The following is a 23,154-nucleotide window of genomic DNA, read 5'->3' on the forward strand; positions in this document are numbered from 1 at the left end:
CAGTGAGCACTCAGGGCTGATTTCCTTAAGAATGGTTAGGTTTGATCTTCTTGCAGTCCATGGGACTCTCAAGAGTTTCCTCCAGCACCATAATTCAAAAGCATCAATTCTTCGGCGATCAGCCTTCTTTATGGTCCAGCTCTCACTTCCATACATCACTACTGGGAAAACCATAGCTTTAACTATACACTTATTACATTGCATCAGTACAAAATAACCTCTATGTCCAGGTGCTTTCAGATGCTTTCTTAATTTGCTTTACTCTAGAACAATACAATGTTTTGATAGCTGTGGTATTATTACTTTTCATTCAACTGAATTCTGAATTGAATATAGTTTGGAGTTACGTATACACATTGCTTTTAAATATGAACCGTACAAATTATCTTGGTTATTGAAAGTAGTCCAAAATAGTGTTCTTTGAAAAAAAAACCACATTGAAAATGGAGCATACACCTATTTCTGTGTATGTTAAATAAACTTGTAACAGTTGTAATACAAGAAGTTTTTATTTAATATTTAACACATTGGTAGTGAACCTATGACCAAGGATGTCAAACAGCAAAACATTAGGTTGGATCCACAGTATTCTGTGACTGGAAGGACTCCTTCCATTCACGGAAGGAACTGAAAATTTAGCAAAGGCTCCTTCTGAAGGAAGGTAGAAAGGAGATTCCCCCCATACTCAAGCAGCCTTCCCCACATGTTTCCAGAGGGTCTTCCAAGTAGGTTTTAATGGGGGAGTTGCAGCAGGAAAGGGAATTGGCTGAGATTGCCTCTTCCCTTGCTCCAGAGGTGGAACATCCCATGAATGGAGTTCTGCTCACAGGAACTTTGAAATTGGTACAGGGATCTGTTTCCATCTGCCTGTCCCACTTCTGCTTCTGTGAGTGCCTGTGGACAGAGGTTTGGTAGTGTCGCACAATTTGGATTGCTCTGCCTATTGGGTACAACCCACAGAATGTATGAATGCATGCTTTAAAAGGTATTGGTGCTTCTCAGTCTCTCGGGATAATGTGAACATAACGTGGAACTGGACAGAATAGAAAAATGGGGAGAGAGGGTTTCAGTTTGTCTTCTGAAGGCCTGAAATGGGAGGCGGGAAATATTATAATGAAATACTTTATTTCAGAATGAATTAATGAAAGAGTTAAAACAGTTTAGCACACTACTGTAAATATCTTGGTAACAATTCAAAGGCAATAATGTTCAACTCTTACCAGAGAAGCAGCACTCTTAAGGCTTCACATTACAAAAATGCTTTCAAATGTTGCAGAATAAGGAGTTTGGGGTGCAGTGCAAGTCTGTTGACTTGAGAAACCACATGGCAAGGCCTCTATTGTATAACACAGCCTCTGAAACATCTTTCTTTTCACTTACCTCATATATCACCCTCTTTTACATCAAGTGAAATAAACTAATGAATGTTCAAACACACACATACACACCAACCATTAAGGAATGGATTTAACAAGAGAAAGAGTTGAAAGGCTGGTTTCAGTTCATGCAAACCTTTCCATTTCAACAGACTAGTTAAACGTTTTCAGAGGTATGTATTTACTGAGATGGAATAGGCCATAAATAAAACAAATAGTGTTCAAGGTAGTTTAATTTTGTGTACAGTAACTGTAACATTTGTCTCTTGATCCTATGCATATTTACTCACAAGCAAGTCTCGTTGAATTAGTGAACTGTCCTCCCACAACTGTACACAGAATTCAAGGCTTACTGTGCATAATTGCAATTAACTTCAAACTTAATAAAAGAATATAATTACAGTAGTTGAATATTTGAAAATGTTGCTTTTCCTTATAGGGGTGTTTATTTTCTCAGCCTTTTCTTTAAAAGAGGTCCCCTCTTCATAAGTGATAAATATGGCTTCTGAGCCCAAATAATAGCCTTCCTTTTATTTACTACAATGTTGATAGCTATATCTTCCCTGCCCCTTTAACCTATTTTTAAAAGTTAAGATAAATTACTCAATACTGCAATCCTAAACATCTTTAATTGGAAGTAAATGTCCTTGAATTAAATAGGCTCTAAGTACATGTAGGATTACAGCTGTAATGTGTAGGTACTTGCAGTTCCCTTTGTTACGCTTGGTATAGTTGTTACAAACCATTGAAAAAACATATGTATCTTTTAACTTTGCTGTTAAATTTATGCTGCCACTGTATATCTTAAAACAAACACTCATTTTCATCCTCTCTTTATAGGCTCTTTATAGTAGCCTGATTGATATACCGGTAGTTTAAGCATGAGGTTGACCCACAACTTTTGACTTTAAGCATGAACCAAAGGATATTATAGACATTAATATATGTTTAAAAGGAACCAGTTTAAAGCTTGCAGGATAACATTGTGAGATGTCACATCTTGTTATAGTTACCAATGAGTCACCCTTGTTTAGGTAACCCCCCATTTAAAGCCAGGGCTTAATTTCTCTCTCTTTCCCTCCCTCCCTCCCTCCCTCCCACCCACCCCCCCCCTCTCTCCCTCCCCCCCCCCCCCAGTTAGCACTCAGACAAGACTGGCTTCTGGACTGAAGTCCTCTCTCAGTTCTCTGCCCCCACCCCTTTCCAAATTATTTTTATTAATTTTCCAAATTATTACAAATCAGACCATCAAACAATTTTAAACTATCAAACAAATAAAACTCTTCTCACTGGTCCGTTGAATGTTCAGCTGCAAATGAGGACTCCTTTCTGAACAGAAGTTTTCACTTGGGCCAGGTCCACTTCCCAGCTACTTACTTGCTGAAGCCTCTCCGCTTTCTTAAGCATATATTTCCTGAAGCCCTCTTATTGCCTTTTCCAGCTGTTGTTTTCTGGTCCTTCTCCTTCTATGTTTTCTTCAGGGTGTTCCTCGTAGGCACCTGCTAGATTGCACCTCCACTTTTGACAGCCTTATTTTCCTCTTCTACTACCTTTCTTTTTCCTTTCTGTCTTCCTCTGTTGCCCTTGTCTGTAGTGGCCATACATATAATACTGGCTAGGAACATATGGCCACCATAAGTACCCCTTGCTATTGGCTTTTATTTCAGGACCAAGAGGAGTTGTTTTAGAACAGCCTTTCCCTGAACTGGTACCCCGCAGATATTTTGGACCCTCCAGATATTTTGGACTCAAGCCATTTTTGGCTTCCATCAGCCAGAGGCAACATGGTCAATTGTCAGAGAAGATGGAAATTGTAGGCCAAAGCACTCAGAGGGCACCTGGTTGGGAATGGCTGTTCTAGAGCGCTGTTCTGAGAGTCAGGTTAATGCCCCCAATCAGCATAAATACACAATACACTGATTTTCAGCATTGTTGCCAAAGGTGTTGCCTCCTTGGCAACTGTAACTAAGGCTTCTGTTAGCAGCCAGGCCCACTACATTGCAACATTTGCAGAGGTCTGAGGCCTAATCAAATACACTTTTTGCCTCATGTTTCATTTCAAGCTGAGGTATTACCTATACAGTGGTACCTCTGGTTACGTACTTAATTCGTTCCGGAGGTCCTTTCTTAACCTGAAACTGTTCTTAACCTGAAGCACCACTTTAGCTAATGGGGCCTCCGGCTGCCGCCGCGCAATTTCTGTTCTCATCCTGAAGCAAAGTTCTTAACCCGAGGTCCTATTTCTGGGTTAGCGGAGTCTGTAACCTGAAGCGTCTGTAACCCGAAGCGTATGTAACCCGAGGTACCACTGTAGTACAAATATTTAACCATTTGTAATGCTAAACATACAGTAAATCCTTTAATACTAAAAAATAGTAACTGATTTATTCATATTTAACACAGTTATAAAACATATATTTATTACACAGTACAATTTCATTCAGTCATGTATGCACAAAATATTTCATATTCATAAATGAGGAAAATATGCCAATTGAGAAGAAATTACAGTACTGTAATACACACCCCACACCCACCAACCATACTGTATATATTTCAATTCTCCTAATCTAAAAGTAGAGCCTGAATATATTTTTTTCAGTGGCTTCATGATGTCTGGAAACTACATTCCTGATGAGGACACAGAACGTTGAATGATACAGTAGTAGTTTTTTTAGAAGCCCCTTTAAAGCTCAAGGGCTGACATCTGATGATAGCCACCTGCCAGTGGAATGGACTTTAGCTAGCATAAAGGGATTTCCCTTTCTTCACTTCCCCACTGCAGCCCCAAAATCTGTTTTGGAGGAACCCAAATCTGTTTTCATTGGGGGACCCCCCCCCCCGGAGCAGATCTGAAGAGGGAAGAGAAGTAGGGGGAACTCCTGTCATGCTAGCAGAAGTACTCTAATGTGACACTGAATGTCACATGAGGTTATTTGTTGCATTTCCAGAAGGATTTTTAAAAATGTGGTTGCTTTTACATTGAATGTATTGAACTAAAGATTGCATTTGACAGAGCACTGCTAATAATAGAAGTCACTTATTAACAGATTAACAAGCTGATCCTAAGTATGTTTAATTGGGAGAAAGTTGCACTGAGTTCAACAAGACTTACTACTAAGTCGATGAATTTTGGATTGCAGCCATAATGATAAGAATGTTGTTTAAATAGACTGTGTTATTTAACTTCCTGCTTATTGTTATTGGGGAAACCTACAAGAACATGCTTTGAGAAAATCTTTGGCACTGGATGCCTAGACTTAGTGTATGCGTTTTCTATTTTGATTCACTTATATGCATCCATTTATAATATTGCATAATGTAATGGAGTATGAGACTATAAGGCTAGTCAGTGGTATACTTGCCAAATACCTCTCTAAAACAAAGGGGGGGGGGGGAGGCACAGTATCATATACTTGCTAATTCACTGTTGACAGAATTAGCTACACACATTTTTTTTTCTTTAAACCTTACTCACAATTTTATTGTTGGTTCATATAAAGCTGCCTTTAAAACTGCATGGCTGTACCAAATTATCTTTTAGATCTTTTGTAAATAGAGAAACTACATTCTTAAACAAAACAGAAGGTTGACACTATGAGTTCTGGTACTGGATGAAGTCAAATGTAACAGAGACTTTATTTTCTTAATATAGCCATTAGCTATTTAATAAGCAAACTGAAATATTTCTGTGCTATATCAAAATGGTATTGTTTCTAAACAATACCATGTTCTCTTCTTTTGTTCATTGTTTGCGGGATCTAAAAAGGTAAGGTAAAGGTTAAGTCCAGTCAAAGGTGACTATGGGGTTGTGGCGCTCATCTCGCTTTGAGGCTGAGGGAGCCAGCATTTGTCCGCAGTCAGCTTTCCGGGTCATGTGGCCAGCATGACTAAACTGCTTCTGGCTCAACGGAACACCATGACAGAAGCCAGAGAGCATGGAAATGCCTTTTACCTTCCCGCTGCAGTGGTACCTATTTATCTATTTGCACTGGTGTGCTTTTGAAGTGCTAGGTTCGCAGAAACTGGAGCAGAGCAACAGGCGCTCACCCAGCCGCACGGATTTGAACCGCCAACCTTCTGATGGTGGGTGACACAAACAAAATAACATTTCTCCATGCTGACCATTGCTAGGAAAAGTGATAAAAACATTTCTTTCTTTCTACATCTCTTGATCATTGTAAAGAGCTATTGATTTCTATTACAATCTAGCCCAAGTATTTTGCATTCCATAAATTAGGCTTCCCCAACCTGGTGCCCTCTAGATATTTGGGCTAAACTTCTAATCAGCCCCAGTCAGCATGAGCATTTCTCCATGGCTTTTATGGCTGGAGTTGATGGGACTTGCTGTAGAGCGGTAGGTTGGAGAAGGCTGCCATGAAGAACTTCATGAGCATGTCCTAAGTTTTGTTGTTGTTGTTTAATCGTTTAGTTGTGTCCGACTCTTTGTGACGCCATGGACCAGAGCACGCCAGGCACTCCTGTCTTCCACTGCCTCCCGCAGTTTGGTCAAACTCATGCTGGTAGCTTCGAGAACACTGTCCAACCATCTCGTCCTCTGTCGTCCTCTTCTTCTTGTGCCCTCCATCTTTCCCAACATCAGGGAGTCTTCTCTTCTCATGAGGTGCCCAAAGTATTGGAGTCTCAGCTTCAGGATCTGTCCTTCCAGTGAGCACTCAGGGCTGATTTCCTTCCGAATGGATAGATTTGATCTTCTTGCAGTCCATAGGACTCTAGTTTATATTTACCTTATGGGTACCTTAAAACCTACGGGTCATCCGCATCAAATCAACGCAAAAAACAAGGGGTTTGCCACCCACTGTCTCGGATTTTGATGAAACTTGGTGTACACCCTTCTCTTAGGTTGAAAGAAACCCCGTTAAATTTCCTCCCTCTATCTCAAACGGTTTTAATTTTATAGCGCTTCAAAGTTTTGTGAAATACTCTTGAGATCCTTGGCCTTGTGTGCATTTTATTTTTTTCTCCATAATCAATGATCAGATCTCTTTGAAATTTTACATAGAGATCAATAACATGATGAGGATTTCAGGAAAAAATACACCCACACTCAAAAGATTCTATAAATGCCTTAAAAAATGTATAAATGTAGCTTTTTTGGTAGAAGAACTAGGTTTAGAAAACCTAAATTTTCAGCGTTAGGGCATGATGCATTCAAAAGTTTTTGATGGCGAAAATGATTGCAAAGACATGCTCTTTCTCAACAAAGAATAAAATTTATGGGTCTCTTATGTCTTGTAACAAAAATTTACGTTTTTTGGACATCGTGGGGGGAAAATGGCTACTGGGTACAACTTTCCTACAATCCATAGCTGTAAAAGAAAAAATTAATGAAACAAAGTTCATCTTAAAATCTAAAATAATATTGGTTATTACAGGGTTCCCCCCCCCCCCAAAATGCAGACTTTTTCAGTTTTGGGGTATTTAAAACTATGAAAATTGGCTTTATCATGAAATCAATCTTTTTTAAAAATTCCACACTTCCAGCTACTCTCTGAAGACTGGAGAAGAGACCTTCTTAAGAATATTAGGGGGGTGGGCAGGGGAAGGACTAGACAATGTGGAAAATGAACATTATATTTTAGCTGCAGTTCATTCATTTTCAGCTTTTATTCTTGTTATAAAAAAGTGCATCTAGACATTCCATTGTTGTGCCCATAACCTAGGTTTAAGGTGCCATTGAGTGCCTAGATTTCATACCTCAAGTTTCTAACACTGTACTAGAATGAGATTCAGATCATAAAATGATCCAAATGAAAAAATGAATTATGAATACCAGCTTTTCTATTTGGACTGAAATCAGTTTTCTGTTGCTCAGATAAGCCAATTAACTTTTATGTGTTTTATATCCATTATACAAGAGATTGTAGCACATCTATTACTATGTAATACACAAGCAGATATTCTGTGGGAATGGAACCTATAAATAGTTGAAGATTTTCTCTTAAGTTATCATTTCAGTCATCTGACCCCATTTATAATAGAATGAAGGAGTAATAAAATACTGGATCAAGTTTCCTGATGAAGACTTCATACCTTGATGTTGTGGGATTAATTTGCATGTTAAATGGACCATTGTAGTTTGATGTCTTTGCTGGAGACTGATGTTGATGTTGAAAGATGGCATTTGATGATACAGTTTAGCTTTTGTTTCTGCTTTGTGTGGAGCAGTAGGTTGCAATCCTTTACACACATGTTGATGTAAAATCCATTGGAACATTTCTGAGGACTGAACAGTAAACCTAATTTGCTGGTGTATTATGATTAAAAAAAATTAAAACAAAAACTGTTCATTTTTTTATATAGGTGTAAAAAGCTTTTAAGTAAGAAGAAACTAAAAAGAAAGCAGAAGAGTAAATTGAAAATAAGAGCACGGAACAAGGTAAATCATACTCTTTTCATATTGTAATTGACTATTTCAACTTGGAATAAAAGTCTGCAAATTGGAGTAAACTTCAATAAAGAGGAAAAATAATACCTGTGTTAACTGTATAGCTAGAAGAAACTCAAGAGGTTCAATACTGGGCATATTTAAGTTATAATCCATTTATTAGGGTTCCCCAACAATGGGGTGATTTGAGCATTTCATTATGCAGTTTTCTCTTCCTTGGTTTTATTGTTTTATTTTTTCAAGGTTACTCTTTTTAGCTTTTTATTTCACGCTGTCATTTGTGACCTGTTTTAAAATGTTCAGAAATCCTAAAGTGGTGTAGAGAACAGGGAGGCACTGTCCTTGCTAGATTTCATACAGTAGGCTAGTTTTATTTCAGGACAGTGATACTGTCCTAATGTTTTTATTTTTAATGTTTTAATCTGTTTTAAAATGTGTATATTGTATATTCATTGAAGGCTGCTTTGAGACGTATGTATGCAGTGGAAAGCAGTGTATAAATGCTTAAACAAAAGACATAATGTGATTAAAACTCACAAAATCCAGCAAGATTAAACATCCACTCCGATAACTTCTGTTCAACTTTGGTCACTAAAACAATCTCAAACAGGAAGTCTTTGCAATTATGTCTAAATGGTGTCTGTTCGAGATAACATATGAGTGTCTTGGAAGTGTAGCTTATGATGTTCTGTTTGCACGCAAGGTGTTTCATCTCCCAGTGTCCAGGTGCAGCAATCTGTACTCTTTCAAACAGCTACCACACATCACAGAACACTCCAGAGGGGTTCCCAAGGAGGCACAAAGTGCTGCCACCAGAAGAAAATATTTCACATCTGTTTGCAGACAAGTTCATTCTGTATGGTTTCTGGCCACAGTGAAGGACTTACAGGTGTCGTCTAGTTAGCTTTGTGCTTTTGCTTTCACTTTAGAAATGAGCATTTTAAAAGGCCGGTAAAGGTGAAGGTAAAGGTAAAGGTATCCCTGACCGTTAGGTCCAGTCGCGGACGACTATGGGGTTGCGGCGCTCATCTCGCTTTACTGGCCGAGGGAGCCGACATTTGTCCACAGACAGTTTTTCTGGGCATGTGGCCAGCATGACTAAGCCACTTCTGGCGAACCAGAGCAGCGCACGGAAACGCCATTTACCTTCCCACCAGAAATGACAAAAAAAGCAACATAAGATATGAAGGGTAGCCACTCATCCAGTGCATACAGTGGACGCATGCCAGGAAGTGGCAGCCAAGTGGTGCTCCTTGGCACATGCCTCAGAGTATTTAGGATCTACACCTGCCCTTCATGTACCCTTCATACATTTACTGCAGCAAACAGCACCTGTACCATCACTTTAGCTGCGGCAAATACTGTAACGTGTGAAACCTTTTGCTAATTGAAGACAATGTACCTTTACCAGTTGCAAACTCCATGACAGCAGTGGGAGGTGATGGGGAAGGGGATACTGTGGGCTGCAATAGCAGGTGGGCATCCTTTCTGTCCTTAATTAAAAACTGCTGCAGCTGTTTGACACAAGTCTTTTTGGTGCCATGCCCCTGGAGAAATCAGCTGTGAAATCCGCTTAATGAGTGAACTCATACTGTGTTACAGCTTGGCATCCATGCGGCAGTTAATTTATAGGTAATTCCTGCAGGGAGGCTAAATAAGAAAGAAGAAAAGTTCTCTCAATTGTGATTTGTCTCTTCCAAGAGAAGATATAGTGCAACAATATTTGATTAAGAAATCCCCCGTTTACGTTCATGATTTTGGTACTACTACTACAACATCAATTTATTTATACCCCACCCATCTGGCTGGGTTTCCCCATTCTGATTCTCAGTTTTTAAATGGATCATCCTTGTTCTCGCCTTTTTTTTTTGCTCCTTTAGCAAATATAGGGGACTTGTCAAAATAATGTGATTTTGATGAATGCCTCTCTAATACAACATGAAGGTTTTTCTGACCTGTTGACTGCAAGAAAACATCTTTCTTTTTTTAATCAGAGTGAAAACCTGGATAGTATGGTAACCATACCAGACATCAAGCTTCACAGCAACCCTTCAGCTTTCAACGTCTACTGCAATGTGCGGCATTGTGTTCTGGAGTGGCAAAAAAGGGAGACCTCTGTAGCCTTGGCTTCAAAAAACATGGTGCAGAGTGGGGATTCAGACAGTGAGGAAGAGGAGGAGGCTAAGGAGCCGCCTATCAAGCTTCCAAAGGCAAGTAACCCCGCTGACCACGTCAAGCTCCCATGTAAAAGGCATAATAATAGTCTTTGACATGTTCTGTAGCACAGAACTCAAAGCATCTCACTGTAACGGGACTTACTGTGTTGTGTTTTAGATAATTGAAGTTGGACTCTGTGAAGTGTTTGAACTTATCAAGGAGACAAGGTTTTCTCACCCATCTCTCTGTTTGAGAAGTCTGCAGGCCCTTCTGAATGTTCTTCAAGGCCAGCAACCAGAAGGCCTCCAGTCAGAACCTCCTGAAGTTCTAGGTAATGTTTCCTGCAATTTAACTTCTAATTTTTCAAACAAAACAGTAACAGGGAAATATTGATAAATCTTTAAATCACAATTTATGGGATGTAGGTCTGGTAGCTCACAGGGAGTATTTATATAGTTCTTATATTTGAAATATTTTTTACCCTGCCTTTCCTTAAAATGATCAAAGCTGCTTATAACCCAGTGCAAACAATTAAAAATACAAGTAAGAATAACAGCTAAAGAGAAAAAAGAAACAACAGGTAAAAGGATTTAGAATCGTATAAGGAGATTACAACAGCAGTGTAGTCCTGCATGATTATGAATGTTTTCAGAGTTTTCTTCTGGCAATCGTATTGCCTTTGTTCTGCTAAGATTTTCTCCAAATGTATTTGCAGAATAAATGGGTAACATAAGGGTAATTTAACAGAAACTGATTTTTAACATTGCTAATTGTATGAAGTGTAAAAAATTGATTTGCAACGTCATGAGCAACTGCTTTTAAAGATAATTCAGCAACCGCATTAAAAAAAATTCACTTTGCCATGTATATACAAGTAGACCAGTGTGATCTTCATTACATTTGAAACAATTTTAAAACTATTTTAGCTTTATGAGTGTTTCATGCTGGAGAGGGAGGGGTGGAGGGAGAAAACCTAATGCCAAACTGCTTCAATTGGCATTTGAGCCAATTTTACACCACATCACCCACGTAGTGGTCACTGATAATTGTTTCTGGGTTGAATCCAGCAAAGTCATTGTATGAGCAGAATGACTTAGAATCATAGAATTGTAGAGTTGGAAAGGATGGCAAGGGTCATCAACCCTCTGCAAATGCAGGAATCTTTTGCCTAGCATGGGACTTGAACTTAAAACCCTGAGGTTAAGAGTCTTGTGCTCTACCAACTGAGCTATCCCACCTTCTGCTAATGCTGCAGAACGTCTTCCTTTCTTCCCCATCCCCTGACACCCCCCACGCGCATCTGTTCTGGAGGGTTGGGGGAAATTCTAAAAACAGCAAGTTATTATTTCTTTAACCAGTTCTCTCTCTCTCTCTCTTTCTCTCTCTCTAGCTCCTTCTGTGCTCATTGCATGATAGAAATAGGGCTAATGTTTATTTATTTCATTTGGGGCATGGGACACAAATAAGTGCTGAAACATACAAAACATGGACTCTTACATGCTATATCAACAAATCTGTTATAGTATCTGTTACAGTTGTACCTCACTTTGCAGCCGGGATCCGTTCCGGAACCCCGGCCGCTAGCCACATTCTCCACAGCCAAAGTAGTAAGGCAACATGTTTTGAGTGATTGGATGACTATTTTCAAGCATTCTGCTGTGAACTGAGTGGTTCTGCTTGAAAGGCAGAAAACCTCTTGTCAGATAGATGTATGTCAGTGACATTGAACACAGTATTATGTGTCTTGCATATCCTTTAACCATTGAGTATTCTCCAGACTTTGGGTTGAACAGTTGAGGATCTGAGTTCTTTCTGATGCTGCATGGATTCCAATTTATTTAAAAATAATTTCAGTGAGCAGTGTTAATTTTTTTAAGGATCCAGGGCAATCATCAGCATTGTTGCTCTTTCACTTTTCCAATAAAGCTCCTATCTTGCAAGGCATTAATTGCTACTTATTTATTTACTTGTCTATTTTATTAACTGTATTTATAAATCACCCTTCCCCCAAAGGAACATAGGTTGATGCGCAACTGTCAGGGGTTCAGGAGCAGAGTCACAGGAGAGGGAGGAAGTGGAGAGCGAGGGGGAGGAGTCCGAAGGAAATGTCAGCGAGGACAGCAGTCCGAGGTCTCTGAGTCTCTCCAGTGACTCGGAAGATTCACAGAAAGGGGCCCCCATAGTCAGGGCAAGGGGAGTGCCCAGGGGGGCACCTCGGGAAGAAGGGGCCAGAGGGGACTCAGAGAGTAGCAGCTGGAAATCCGGACCAGCGTCCCCCCCAGAGCGCAGTAGGGGGGAGGAGTCCCAGGCATCGGGATCAGGGGGCGCGCGGGCAGCGGGAGAACGTGAGGCAGGAGGGACCACACCCTCGTCAGGGAGCGAGGAAACGGTCATCAGGAAAGTTAAACGCGTGCGCGCGCCAAGTTCAAATGTACAGGAGGGCGGCAAGGTGGGCAGCCCGGGTAGGGAGCCAGGTCCTAAAGCCCGCCGAAGAGAGGGGGAGGAGTCAGAGGGGTCAACGTCTGCCTCAGAAGAGTCCAGGAGGGAGGAGACCCCGGGGGGTAGTAGGACCCAGAGGATGAGAGAGAGAAGGAAGAGGTGGAGTAAGATTAGAGTCTTAAACTGGTGCGCAGGGGGCGGAGACTCAGACGGAGCTTCGCCGGTCTAGAGTCCAGACGTAGAGCTGGGACGCTGAGGCTTTGAAATGGAAACTATTCTTCAATAAAGACTTTGATACTTTACTACCGGCTAGCGTAGGTCCTTGGTGAGCTGGGACCCGGAGCCAGCTCTGACAGCAACAAACGTACAAAATTCATAACACAAGCAGTAAAAGCACATTACTAAAAAGTAATACTAATAACTCATTAAAACACTAATTCAAATATTGTTGCTGAGGATTAAACATCCCATGGTCAAACTACAAAAGTATGGGAAGATATAAATATCTTGAATTGACATCCAAAGGACAACAACGAGGCTGACAGGTGTACCTCTAAGGGAAGATGATTCTAGAATCAGGGCCCCAGAAAACAAGAGCCGGCCCTTTTTATGTGTCTCTTCTTCTCAAATCCTAATGGGGACTATGTTACCCTACCTCCAGTTGGTCTTAAGGATTGTGTTGCAATGGAGGAGGTGTTCCTGCAGATCTTTGGTCCCCAAGCTGTTCAGGGCTTTATAAATGATTGCTAATACATTGAATTGGGCCCTATAGTGATCAGCCGTTGCAGAGTCTTTAAGACTGGATTATTGTGAGCAAGATAGCATCATGCAATACCAAACAGGAGTTCACAAGAGCATGGATGCTAATGGCAGGTTATCATAACAGTACTTCTTGAATCGGTATTAGTTATCGTTTGTGATGACTCTGCTTTTGTGTAAATAACTCTTTGTTCTATCTTTAGAGTCTCTGTTCCAGCTTCTTCTAGAAATCACTGTTCGGAGTACTGGAATGAATGACAGTACTGGTCAGTCTTTGACAGCACTTTCATGCGCTTGCCTCTTCAGTCTTGTAGCTGCATGGGGAGAAACGGGACGAACGCTTCAGGCAATCTCCGCTATCCTTACCAACAATGGGAGCCACGCTTGTCAAACTATCCAGGTCTTTGATCAAAATTTGGATTATTGTGTTGGCTGATGGCATGCATCTATATCTGTCTCTGATCCCAAGAAATTGCTTGATGTTTCCCAAATCAGAGATGGGCAACTTGAGTGCTAAGGATTGCATTAGAAATATTTTGAGGCAACAGGCCACAGGTGGTAGTAGTGTGGAGTTCACTCCAATTGGCCTAATACAGCTTGCCCTTTTCATGGATGCAGCACATGCCTTATGTTTGACAAGTATTTGTCATGTTATTCTGAAATGTGTTTGGAGTGAAAAGCTGAAACCTTTCCTTAAGGAATTGTAATATAAGTCTTTAGTTGAAGTGCATTGCACTGGATCCAGAGAAAAACACAATAGGTTCCAGTTGTCCAAGGAAGCTTTGTACTTCTGTTTTTGGAAAGCAAACCAAGGTTTGAAAAGAGGCTTGTGGAATGGTGGGTCTGCCACTCAAAGGGAAAAAATAAAAAACCTCTGGCTGAGCATCCCTTTGGATCCCAGCTGTAATAAATATGGGCTTCTAAGTATTTGCTTCCTTGTTTGACCTCGCCATTTCAGGCTTTTGTTTTCTGGAAACCCGCATTCTTGAAATTCTCAGAGCAACCTTAGGCACAGTGAGAAATGCTCACTAGTAGATGTTTCGTGCTTTTGCTTTTACCCTTTTCTTGTTGCAGCCACGGGAGAAATTACATAAGCGGGAGGTTCAGGCTGTGACCCACCTGAAGCTTGTGCCTATCTCCCATTATGTATTCCTTATTTAGTTATCAGAAAAAGCAGAAGTGCCATTTACGTGTGCATCTCTTTCTCACTTCTGCTTATAAAATCTGGAGCTGCTCTTTGAAGCTTTCAGATTGTAAAGGTTTCTGAGAACTTGCATTTTTGTTTCTTTATCATAGACAGTTTTTTCTGCCTTCCGTGTTGCAGAATGTTCTAAAGGCAGTTGACAAAGACTGAAATAAAGTATCATAGCTAAAATATACAACTACTAAAGAGCACCATAAGATAAATACCTCTATTTTCCAGCTAGGCACCTCTCCTTGACCTTAAGCATAATTAACAGGAATGAAATTACCCTTGAACTGTGTGGAACTTTCAAGTGAAACACATCAAAGATTTGAATGTAAATAACTTTGTGAAAGGGAGGAATAACGTGTATGTGTCTTATGGGTTAAATCCAGAGAAGAGTGAACAGTGTCTGCTCATTCAGTGGGGGTTTCCTGGCTTCACTCCAACTCCTTGAATCCTTCCCGCACGAGCCACTGGGGACTATATAGAAAGGGTATGGGGGACTGCAACAGGTTAGGGAAATTGGAAGTATTCGATGAGATGGCCTTCTGTAAGCGGAAGTGCCCTTTGGCTCACACAAGACGCCTTTGGATCCAAGCCAGTGTTCATTCTCATGAAAGACAACCGCTTATAGCAGAAAAATAAGTAGTCATTTGCAGTACAGGCTACTGATGAACTCAAGTTGTCACTTGGAACAACTTTCCCTGATGCTAGGCAAAATCCATTTCCATAAGGTAGGTTAGGTGTTGAATGAACTATCACTGAGTCTATATAATTTAGTGTTAACTTTCAGGTAACTGCACTATGTTGTTGTTTTCCATTTTTAGGATTGGTGATTTAAAGTTTTCTAGTAAGTGACAGTGGTTATCTTTCCCCCTGTTTAGGTGCCAACTATATTGAATTCCCTCCAGAGGAGTGTACAAGCTGTTTTGGTGGGCAAAATACAAATCCAAGATTGGTTTAGCAATGGGATTAAGAAAGCTGCCCTGATGCACAAGTGGTCTTTAAAGGAAATCTCTGTAGATGAAGATGACCAGTGTCTCCTTCAGAGTGATGGCTACTTCTTGTATTTATTATGCAAAGATGGACTGTACAAAATCGGCTCTGGCTACAGTGGGACAGTCAGGGTAATTTACATTTTGAACTTGAACAGTTTTCATGAATTTGTTTTTAAATGAGTAAAACTCATTTCTATTTATTTCATTAAATTTATATCCCGCCCTTCCTCCCAAAGGAGCCCAGATGTATTGAACATCTGGACATGAAGGTGCATCGGACAAAGAATTGTCCACGGTTTACCAACTTATTTTAAAAATGTTTTAAAATGTTAAAATGTTGCTTTTTTTTGTATGACTGCTTTATAGATGGCTGCTTCAACAATTGTATTAAATTGCAGGGTCATATATACAACTCTACATCTCGCATCAAAAATAGAAGAGAGAAGAAGTCTTGGTTGGGTTATGCTCAGGTAGGCAGAATTTGAAATCAAATACAAGAAATTAATATTAAATTGAATGAGCTATAATGTAGGCTACATTGGACCAAACACTGTATAATTCATTATAAATCCATTGGTGTAAATGGAAAGAAAGTAATATAATTTGAGCTTATAATTCTAAAATATAAAATTAAACTTTAAAATGTACATGGTGGCTAATGTAAAATAGGAATATATTCAATTTTTGATACTTACCCAAAAGTATTGTACAGGACTTGAGGTGGGACAAAGTTCACTTTTAAAATGGCCATAAAAGGTATCTAGGCACATGGCTTGGCAACCATTGAGCTGGGTGGCAAAATGTACTTTTCCTACATGTTCCTAATGTTTGCTGTGGCATAGTGAAAATATGTACAGTCATACCTCGGGTTGCGAACGTGATCTGTGCAGGAGGCACGTTTGCAATCCGCAGCCTGAAGCGCTGCGTCTGCATGCGCGCGTGATGTGATTCGGTGTCTGTGCGCATGCGCGAGCGCCAAAACCCTGAAGTAACCCGTTCCGGTACTTCCGGGTTTGGCGCGGTCCGCAACCCGAAAACACACAACCCGCAGAGTTCATAAACCGAGGTATGACTGTATAGCATGTCACTAGATGCCTAACATCCTGTAATTGTTACAGGAAGCAATCATGAACTGCCCACCCCTCCCCAGTTACAAATATCTTGACTAAAACCTCTATTCTCTTGTCCATTTATCTCTATGGTCTATATTGTATCTTTGTTGAACTGTTGTTTGATCATGGGAACAGTGGAAGATGAGATCTGTAGGCTAAGTCCTTAATTCATAATACTGCTAGATGTTTTTCCGTATCTTTTGGGGGAGGGAACAGGTTTCTATTGGAATATGAAGCATATTTTCCTTCAAACGTTTCTTTTGCTTATTATCTACTTTTGGGAATAAGACATTCTAAGCCAGATAGATGTATAAATAGAAATGTTCTGTTTACCTTTCTATTGCTTCGTATCGCACTGAACTGCAAATATAATGACATCATCTTGTCAATATGGAGTGTTGGCAAGCATCATGTGAATCCTATGATGCATTGTGCTTATTTAAGATTGACTACTTAAACTTCAAAGTAACTGCAAAGCAATCTGTTAAAGGTGGTATACACTCATGAATGAGTGTGCATACATCCCTCCATAAAAGGATAAGTCAGTTTCAAAACAGGTAAAGCAGGAGAAGATGAAATAGCATTTATTTATGTTACTGCGAACACAGTTCTGGAACTTTAACGGTCAGTTATTCATTATGTCTTTGTAGGGTTACTTGTTATATAGAGATGTGAACAATCATAGCATGACAGCCATAAGAATCAATCCTGAATCTTTGGAACAAGATGGTACAGTAACTTTGCCAGGTACGGAAATGCAGATTGGCTCTTACAACTGCTTATAATAATATGTTGTGCGTGACTTTGTTTTGCTTCATTTTTGTTTTACGCCGTTTTATTTTACTGAAAATACTGATTAACTTACTGCTTATGATTAAGTTTCACATACTGGACAAAGGATATAATACATTAATGATCATGATACTATCAGAAATGACCAAACCAGAGTCTGTCTCCTGATTTATGACTGAATCAACATGGCAAATTAGAGCCTTTTAAACGGACATTAGCATTTAAGCATCACAGGGGTATATTATTTCACAACACATTCTGCTGGGTTTCCCCAGTGAAAGAAGAAAAAGAACTCTCAAAACCAATGTATCGACTTTCTACAAACGATTGTTTTCCAAAACTTTCCCTCGAAGTGTAAGTGTTCATGGAATGGCACATCTGCTGCTACGGACCATAGTCTGCTGTCAAAGCTGCTGACAGCCCTGCCGTCAACTTGTGAGATAACACCAACACCTGGAAACGCAGCAAGCAGCTGACAGTGAGCAGCGGCTTTTACATGACAGAATGAGGTCTGTGCTATGACTCTGTGTTACGCCAGTGCTGCTTTTCAGGGCTCTGGAAGATCAGAGCTACTTTGTCCCACCTTGGATCCACAAAGTTCAGTAGCTTTGGCGTGTATTGTCTCTGCAAGGCACAGCACTGAATATTGCTTTGCTGTGTACTTAAAAAAAACAAACCCAGTTCCACCGATGAGCATGCAGTTGTGCTGTAGCCATTTGCAGAGAGCCTTTCTTATTAAGGACTGAGCTTTCGGAGAGCTTGCCCATGGCATGCCTCCTAGCCTAGCAGGCTCCACTGTGGGAGGCAGGTAGTGGAAAGCACTCCAGTGGCATTACTGCACCAAAGTTTGAAAGCTTAGTAGTTCCTTGGGGCTGTGAAGGCAGCCTGACAGTCTATGCTGTCGATGCAAGGAAGTGTGCCTAGTCCGTTCCTCAGCAGCTCCCAAACTTACTCCGAATATAACCCCTCAGTGGATGGTTGTGCTAGGAACCCACAGTATGTTGACTCATAAATAAGCCACTGTTTTCCTACAGCTATTAACTATAAAGTTCTGAATCTAAATTACCAATATGTTAATTTATCAATAGTAAAAGTGTCAGTTTTAACTAGCACTTAATTGTCACTGAATATGTACACTCTGTTAATCAGTTGGTGTTTCCTTGTTGTTTCTTTTTTGTAATTGCAGTGTTTATCATGTAAGCATGCAATAAAAGAATAGCTTATTGATCTGGATTCTATTTATGTGCTAAAATATATCGAAGCTTCGGCAATTTCTCTATACATCAATAAAATACTTAAGATTTTACGTTGTGTTTGCTGCAATTATGGGAACAAGACTACTTTGGATACATTTTCTGTCTGTGTAGAGTTATTTACGTCAATGAATCATTTATGGAAATTTGGAGGGTAAAGTATTTAATGTGACTTGATATTGCATAATGGTGTGTTCTATACAGATTGCCAGGCTGAAGGGCAAAACATCCTTTTCACTGATGGAGAATATATTAATCAGATAGCAGCTTCTAGAGACGTAAGTATGATACCTCCTCTTGATATTTGTTTTCAAGGACTTTTTGTCATGAGTTATTGAATAATCTAAATGCTGGCCTCCAAACTCTGCAGTTATTGCACATTCTTAGCATGTTTAATGCCATTAAAATATGCCCCACAGTACTCTTGTTCTATTTAAAAGAGAAATGCATGGGAAGAAAGGCTATCCCCTAGACTTCTTAAATGAATTAAATGCATGTTTCAGGAGCTTCCAAATTTTATGTTGTCTGACTTGTACTTATTCGTCCTAATTGGAGATTAGGTAAAGGTAAAGGTACCCCTGCCCGTACGGGCCAGTCTTGACAGACTCTAGGGTTGTGCGCCCATCTCACTCAAGAGGCCGGGGGCCAGCGCTGTCCGGAGACACTTCCGGGTCACGTGGCCAGCGTGACATCGCTGCTCTGGTGAGCCAGAGCCGCACACGGAAACGCCGTTTACCTTCCCGCTAGTAAGCGGTCCCTATTTATCTACTTGCACTTAAGAGTGCTTTCGAACTGCTAGGTTGGCAGGCGCTGGGACCGAACAACAGGAGCGCACCCCGCCGCGGGGATTCGAACCACCGACCTTTCGATCGGCAAGCCCTAGGCGCTGAGGCTTTTACCCACAGCGCCACCCGCGTCCCAATTGGAGATTACTCCTGACTATTTTGAGTTTGTATGGTGCTGCTTGTTGTTATCACTTAGCCATTCTTTATCTTCTTGCACATCTGTCTTAAGCATTCTTCAGTGCCAAATATTTGCCCGCTGGCACTTGTATCCATGTTGAGCATCTGGTGTTATAGTTTAGCTGTTCTTCTAACAAATACACTAGTTTGGGTTATTTTGACTTAACTGTTATGGAAAATATGCCATTTCAATGTTAGGATCCTAAGTGCCTTAATCATTCTCATTGGCTCTGTTTTTTATTTCATTTTAAAAATATATTCCCTTTCAAATATTCAAAGAATTATTATTATTAATTATATCCTTTCAAATACTTTTAATAAACACCTTAAAGTCAGATTTTTAATACTTTAACTTAGAAAAAATCTTTACCTCAGTGTCTTTGATAGAGAGCCTTGAATCGGTTTGGAATTAAAAGTATAAACTTCATTTCATGTAAAATCAAACTTTTATTTGGCTGTTCTAAAAACAGCCTTCCTTCTCATTACCTTGGTTTGTCTACACTTCTTGAAGAGCTGGGGTTGATGTGGGGTGAGGAGTGGAATCCTTTTCCTTCATGAGAGCGGCTATTACCTCTGGGAAGGTGAAATATACAGGTTCAAATTTACCTGTATGCCTTTCCTTCTGCAGCTAGTGACACCTTCATGGGAATGACTTTCAAGGTGAAATGTTTGAACACCTCTCTCTTATGCCACAGCACAATCCAAATCCACCTACCCTAGCTGCTTTTAGGAAAAGAAAAAGAGGTCAGGGGTTTCTGGCATCTTTTATAGTTTTGCCTTAAAGGAGGTTTGCTTTGCCTCCAAGATGCAAATGACAAAAGAAGTCCAATATTTTGTTTGATACCCTTAACACCAATTCACTTGTTTGCAGGGAGGAGGTTTGCCTGGGAAGGTAGGTGAAAAGCATGCAAAAGACCCTAATACCTTTGATAGCATTTCAGCACATCTGTCACGTTAGCAGATGGTCTGTGCTTTCTGCAGGATTCAGATAAGGGCAAGTGTTAGAAATGCAAGGCATCAAGTAAAAGTGGGATTCCTTATTTTACTAACAAATAAGCTAACATGTTAAACTCTTGGGAAATTCTGCAGAAAACTCCCAGTTCTTGCTAATCTCCTGAGCACCTAGATGCCAAAATGTAACTGATACTCAAAGGACTGGAAGTATTTTGTCATTTAAAATTGAACTTCATATACTTTCAGACTGTAGGAACTTAAACCAGGTTGTTTATTTTCAGCACCTTTCAGTTGCTCCTTTTTTTAATAACCAAATGTATAACATTCTCTGCATATAAAATTGATGTGCAGATATTCATAGCGTTTAATGAGCTTCGCTTACATCATGTGTGAGTTAAACATTGCATTGGCAGTTAGGAGATAGGAATGTGCAAATATGAAAAAGCTTTAAGTTATGGACTAATGTGTGTTCTTTTGCTTGTTGTGTTTGCACCGTTATTCATATTAATCGGCACCTGACCCCGCATATATCTTATTTAATGAAGGAGTTGCTAAAGATCCACAATACAATCTAGGAAGAACAAGATTGCTCTATCCTTCTGTGGCAATAATTATTTCAAATTGTTGAATATTGTATTGTTATTTGTTGCAGGATGGTTTTGTAGTTCGAATATTTGCAACAAGTACTGAGCCGGTGCTACAACAAGAACTGCAGCTTAAGCTTGCACGAAAATGCTTGCACGCATGTGGTATCTCATTATTTGATCTGGAGAAAGACATGCACATCATCAGTAAGGAATCATTTCTCTATGTTCCTGTTCCATGTTTAATAAATTCCAGAGAGCATGATAGTTTGATTCAGTATGAAGAAGCATCCAAAAGGGAAACATACTTTAAAGCTGAAAAAATAAGTGATAGGTTTGATGCACTCACATAGGTTCACAAATTATTGACCCTATGTGGGTCAGTGGTACCATTGTTTCCACAATTCACAATTATTTGTCAGGGTTTTTTTAAACAAACCAATTATTTTTATCCTCCAGGGTAATATTTGTTTGTAACCATAGTCTAATAGACTGTGTTTCAATATTTCCTGCCCAGGAGTTGTGTTTGAAATGACACAATATTTTGTGTAAGATGTTTGTACTTGAACATTTGAATGGATGCCAGTTGCACAAAACTGAGCCCGTGGAATGTTTGAATTTGACACTGAAAACACCTGTGTTTGAAAAGCATTGATAGCTAATAGCAGCTTTGTGTTTGTAGGTACAGGGTTTGATGAAGAGTCAGCTGTTCTAGGTGCAGGAAGAGAATTTGCACTAATGAAAACGGCCAGTGGAAAGGTATCGGAAACACTTTTTTGTTAACCCAACTCCCCTTGGCTTGCAATAGTGCTGTTTGGGAGCTGGGCACAACGTTATATGTGGGCCAAACTGTATGTGATTCTCAATGAATTGTAAGTAGCCTTTCTTCAGCGTTTTCTTTTCTGAATCCAGACAGTCAGGCTTTAGTCTGCAGAGGAAGGCTAGCAAAAGGAGAGGGGTTATTTTTTAGCAGGGAAAAGTACCAGATGAGAAGTTAGATAACACCACATACACCTTACGTGGGACTTCCACTTCAGCCTGCCCAGCTGCATTTTCCAAAAGAGAAAAAAGTTACATGGCATTGTGTGGATTGTGATTCACTCTTTGCTGAATTGCTTTAAATAATAATAATAATAATAATAATAATAATAATAATAATAATATATTATTTATACCCTGCCCATCTGGCTGGGCTTCCCCAGCCAGTCTGGGTGGCTTCCAAAAAAAATTAAAATACTGTAATGCATTGAATATTAAAAGCTTCCCTAAACAGGGCTGCCTTCAGATGTCTTCTAAAAGTCTGGTAGTTGTTGTTCTCTTTTACATCTGATGGGAGGGCGTTCCACACGGAGGGTGCCACTACCGAGAAGGCCCTCTGCCTGGTTCCCTGTAACTTGGCTTCTCGCAGTGAGGGAACCGCCAGAAGGCCCTCGGAGCTGGACCTCAGTGTCCGGGCAGAACGATGGCTGTCCGGGTAGAACAATGCTTTCCTTTGTGAAAGTTCCTCTATATACTTAAAGAAAAGAGCAACCTGATGAGGTAATGTATTAGTGTGTAGCAATGGTTCTCAGTGTTTTCCATAGTTTTGTGAGTAAAACTTCATTCATTGCAAACTGGCTTTGAGTAAAATTAACATACCCACTTAGAAATTTGTCAAACTGCTTTTCTCTTTCTTTTTTTACATTGATTGAATGTTATAATTGAACTAATGTTAGTGTCTCGCCTCCCCTTCAGATTTATTATACTGGCAAATACCAGAGCCTTGGAATAAAACAAGGTGGTCCCTCAGCAGGGAAGTGGGTTGAGCTGCCGATCACCAAATCTCCAAAGATTGTCCAGTTCTCAGTTGGGCATGATGGCTCACATGCTTTACTTGTTGCGGAGGACGGAAGCATATTTTTCACAGGCTCAGCAAGTAAAGGAGAAGATGGAGAATCAAGTAGGTTTGGGGCGTTTGTGATGCCTGCATTAACAACCATTAGAGAGATGTTCCAAAGTTTGAATGAGTGCTTTCTTAATTTCTGGTTCTTTGTGTTAGGATTCATAGTCCTTTTTCACCTGGGTGATATCACAATTTGTGCTCTCCAAACATGGAAGTGTTCCTCCTGTGAATAAAGAAAAAAATCAGGTGGAAATTTATTTTCTGAGCGATACTGCAAGTAGCTCAAGTAGA

The 23,154-nt window shown here is 40.0% G+C and overlaps 1 protein-coding gene across 41 annotated transcripts in view; it reads left to right on the forward strand.

Moving 5' to 3' along the window:
• The window catches only part of MYCBP2 (MYC binding protein 2), a 148,922-nt gene that overhangs the window by 5,062 nt on the left and 120,706 nt on the right, over positions 1 to 23,154 (forward strand). For all 41 annotated transcript variants that reach the window (XM_083435700.1, XM_083435701.1, XM_083435687.1 and 38 more), the window contains exons 2-12: positions 7,701 to 7,776; positions 9,780 to 9,995; positions 10,120 to 10,273; positions 13,344 to 13,540; positions 15,211 to 15,453; positions 15,723 to 15,794; positions 17,087 to 17,183; positions 18,686 to 18,759; positions 21,050 to 21,188; positions 21,664 to 21,740; positions 22,716 to 22,920. In XM_083435700.1, the coding sequence (XP_083291826.1) occupies positions 7,701 to 7,776; positions 9,780 to 9,995; positions 10,120 to 10,273; positions 13,344 to 13,540; positions 15,211 to 15,453; positions 15,723 to 15,794; positions 17,087 to 17,183; positions 18,686 to 18,759; positions 21,050 to 21,188; positions 21,664 to 21,740; positions 22,716 to 22,920 (1,550 nt within the window). The remainder of the gene's footprint in view (positions 1 to 7,700; positions 7,777 to 9,779; positions 9,996 to 10,119; positions 10,274 to 13,343; positions 13,541 to 15,210; positions 15,454 to 15,722; positions 15,795 to 17,086; positions 17,184 to 18,685; positions 18,760 to 21,049; positions 21,189 to 21,663; positions 21,741 to 22,715; positions 22,921 to 23,154) is intronic.

The sequence above is a fragment of the Podarcis tiliguerta genome, assembly GCF_965153285.1.
Source record: "Podarcis tiliguerta genome assembly, chromosome: 4".
Lineage (NCBI taxonomy): Eukaryota > Metazoa > Chordata > Lepidosauria > Squamata > Lacertidae > Podarcis > Podarcis tiliguerta.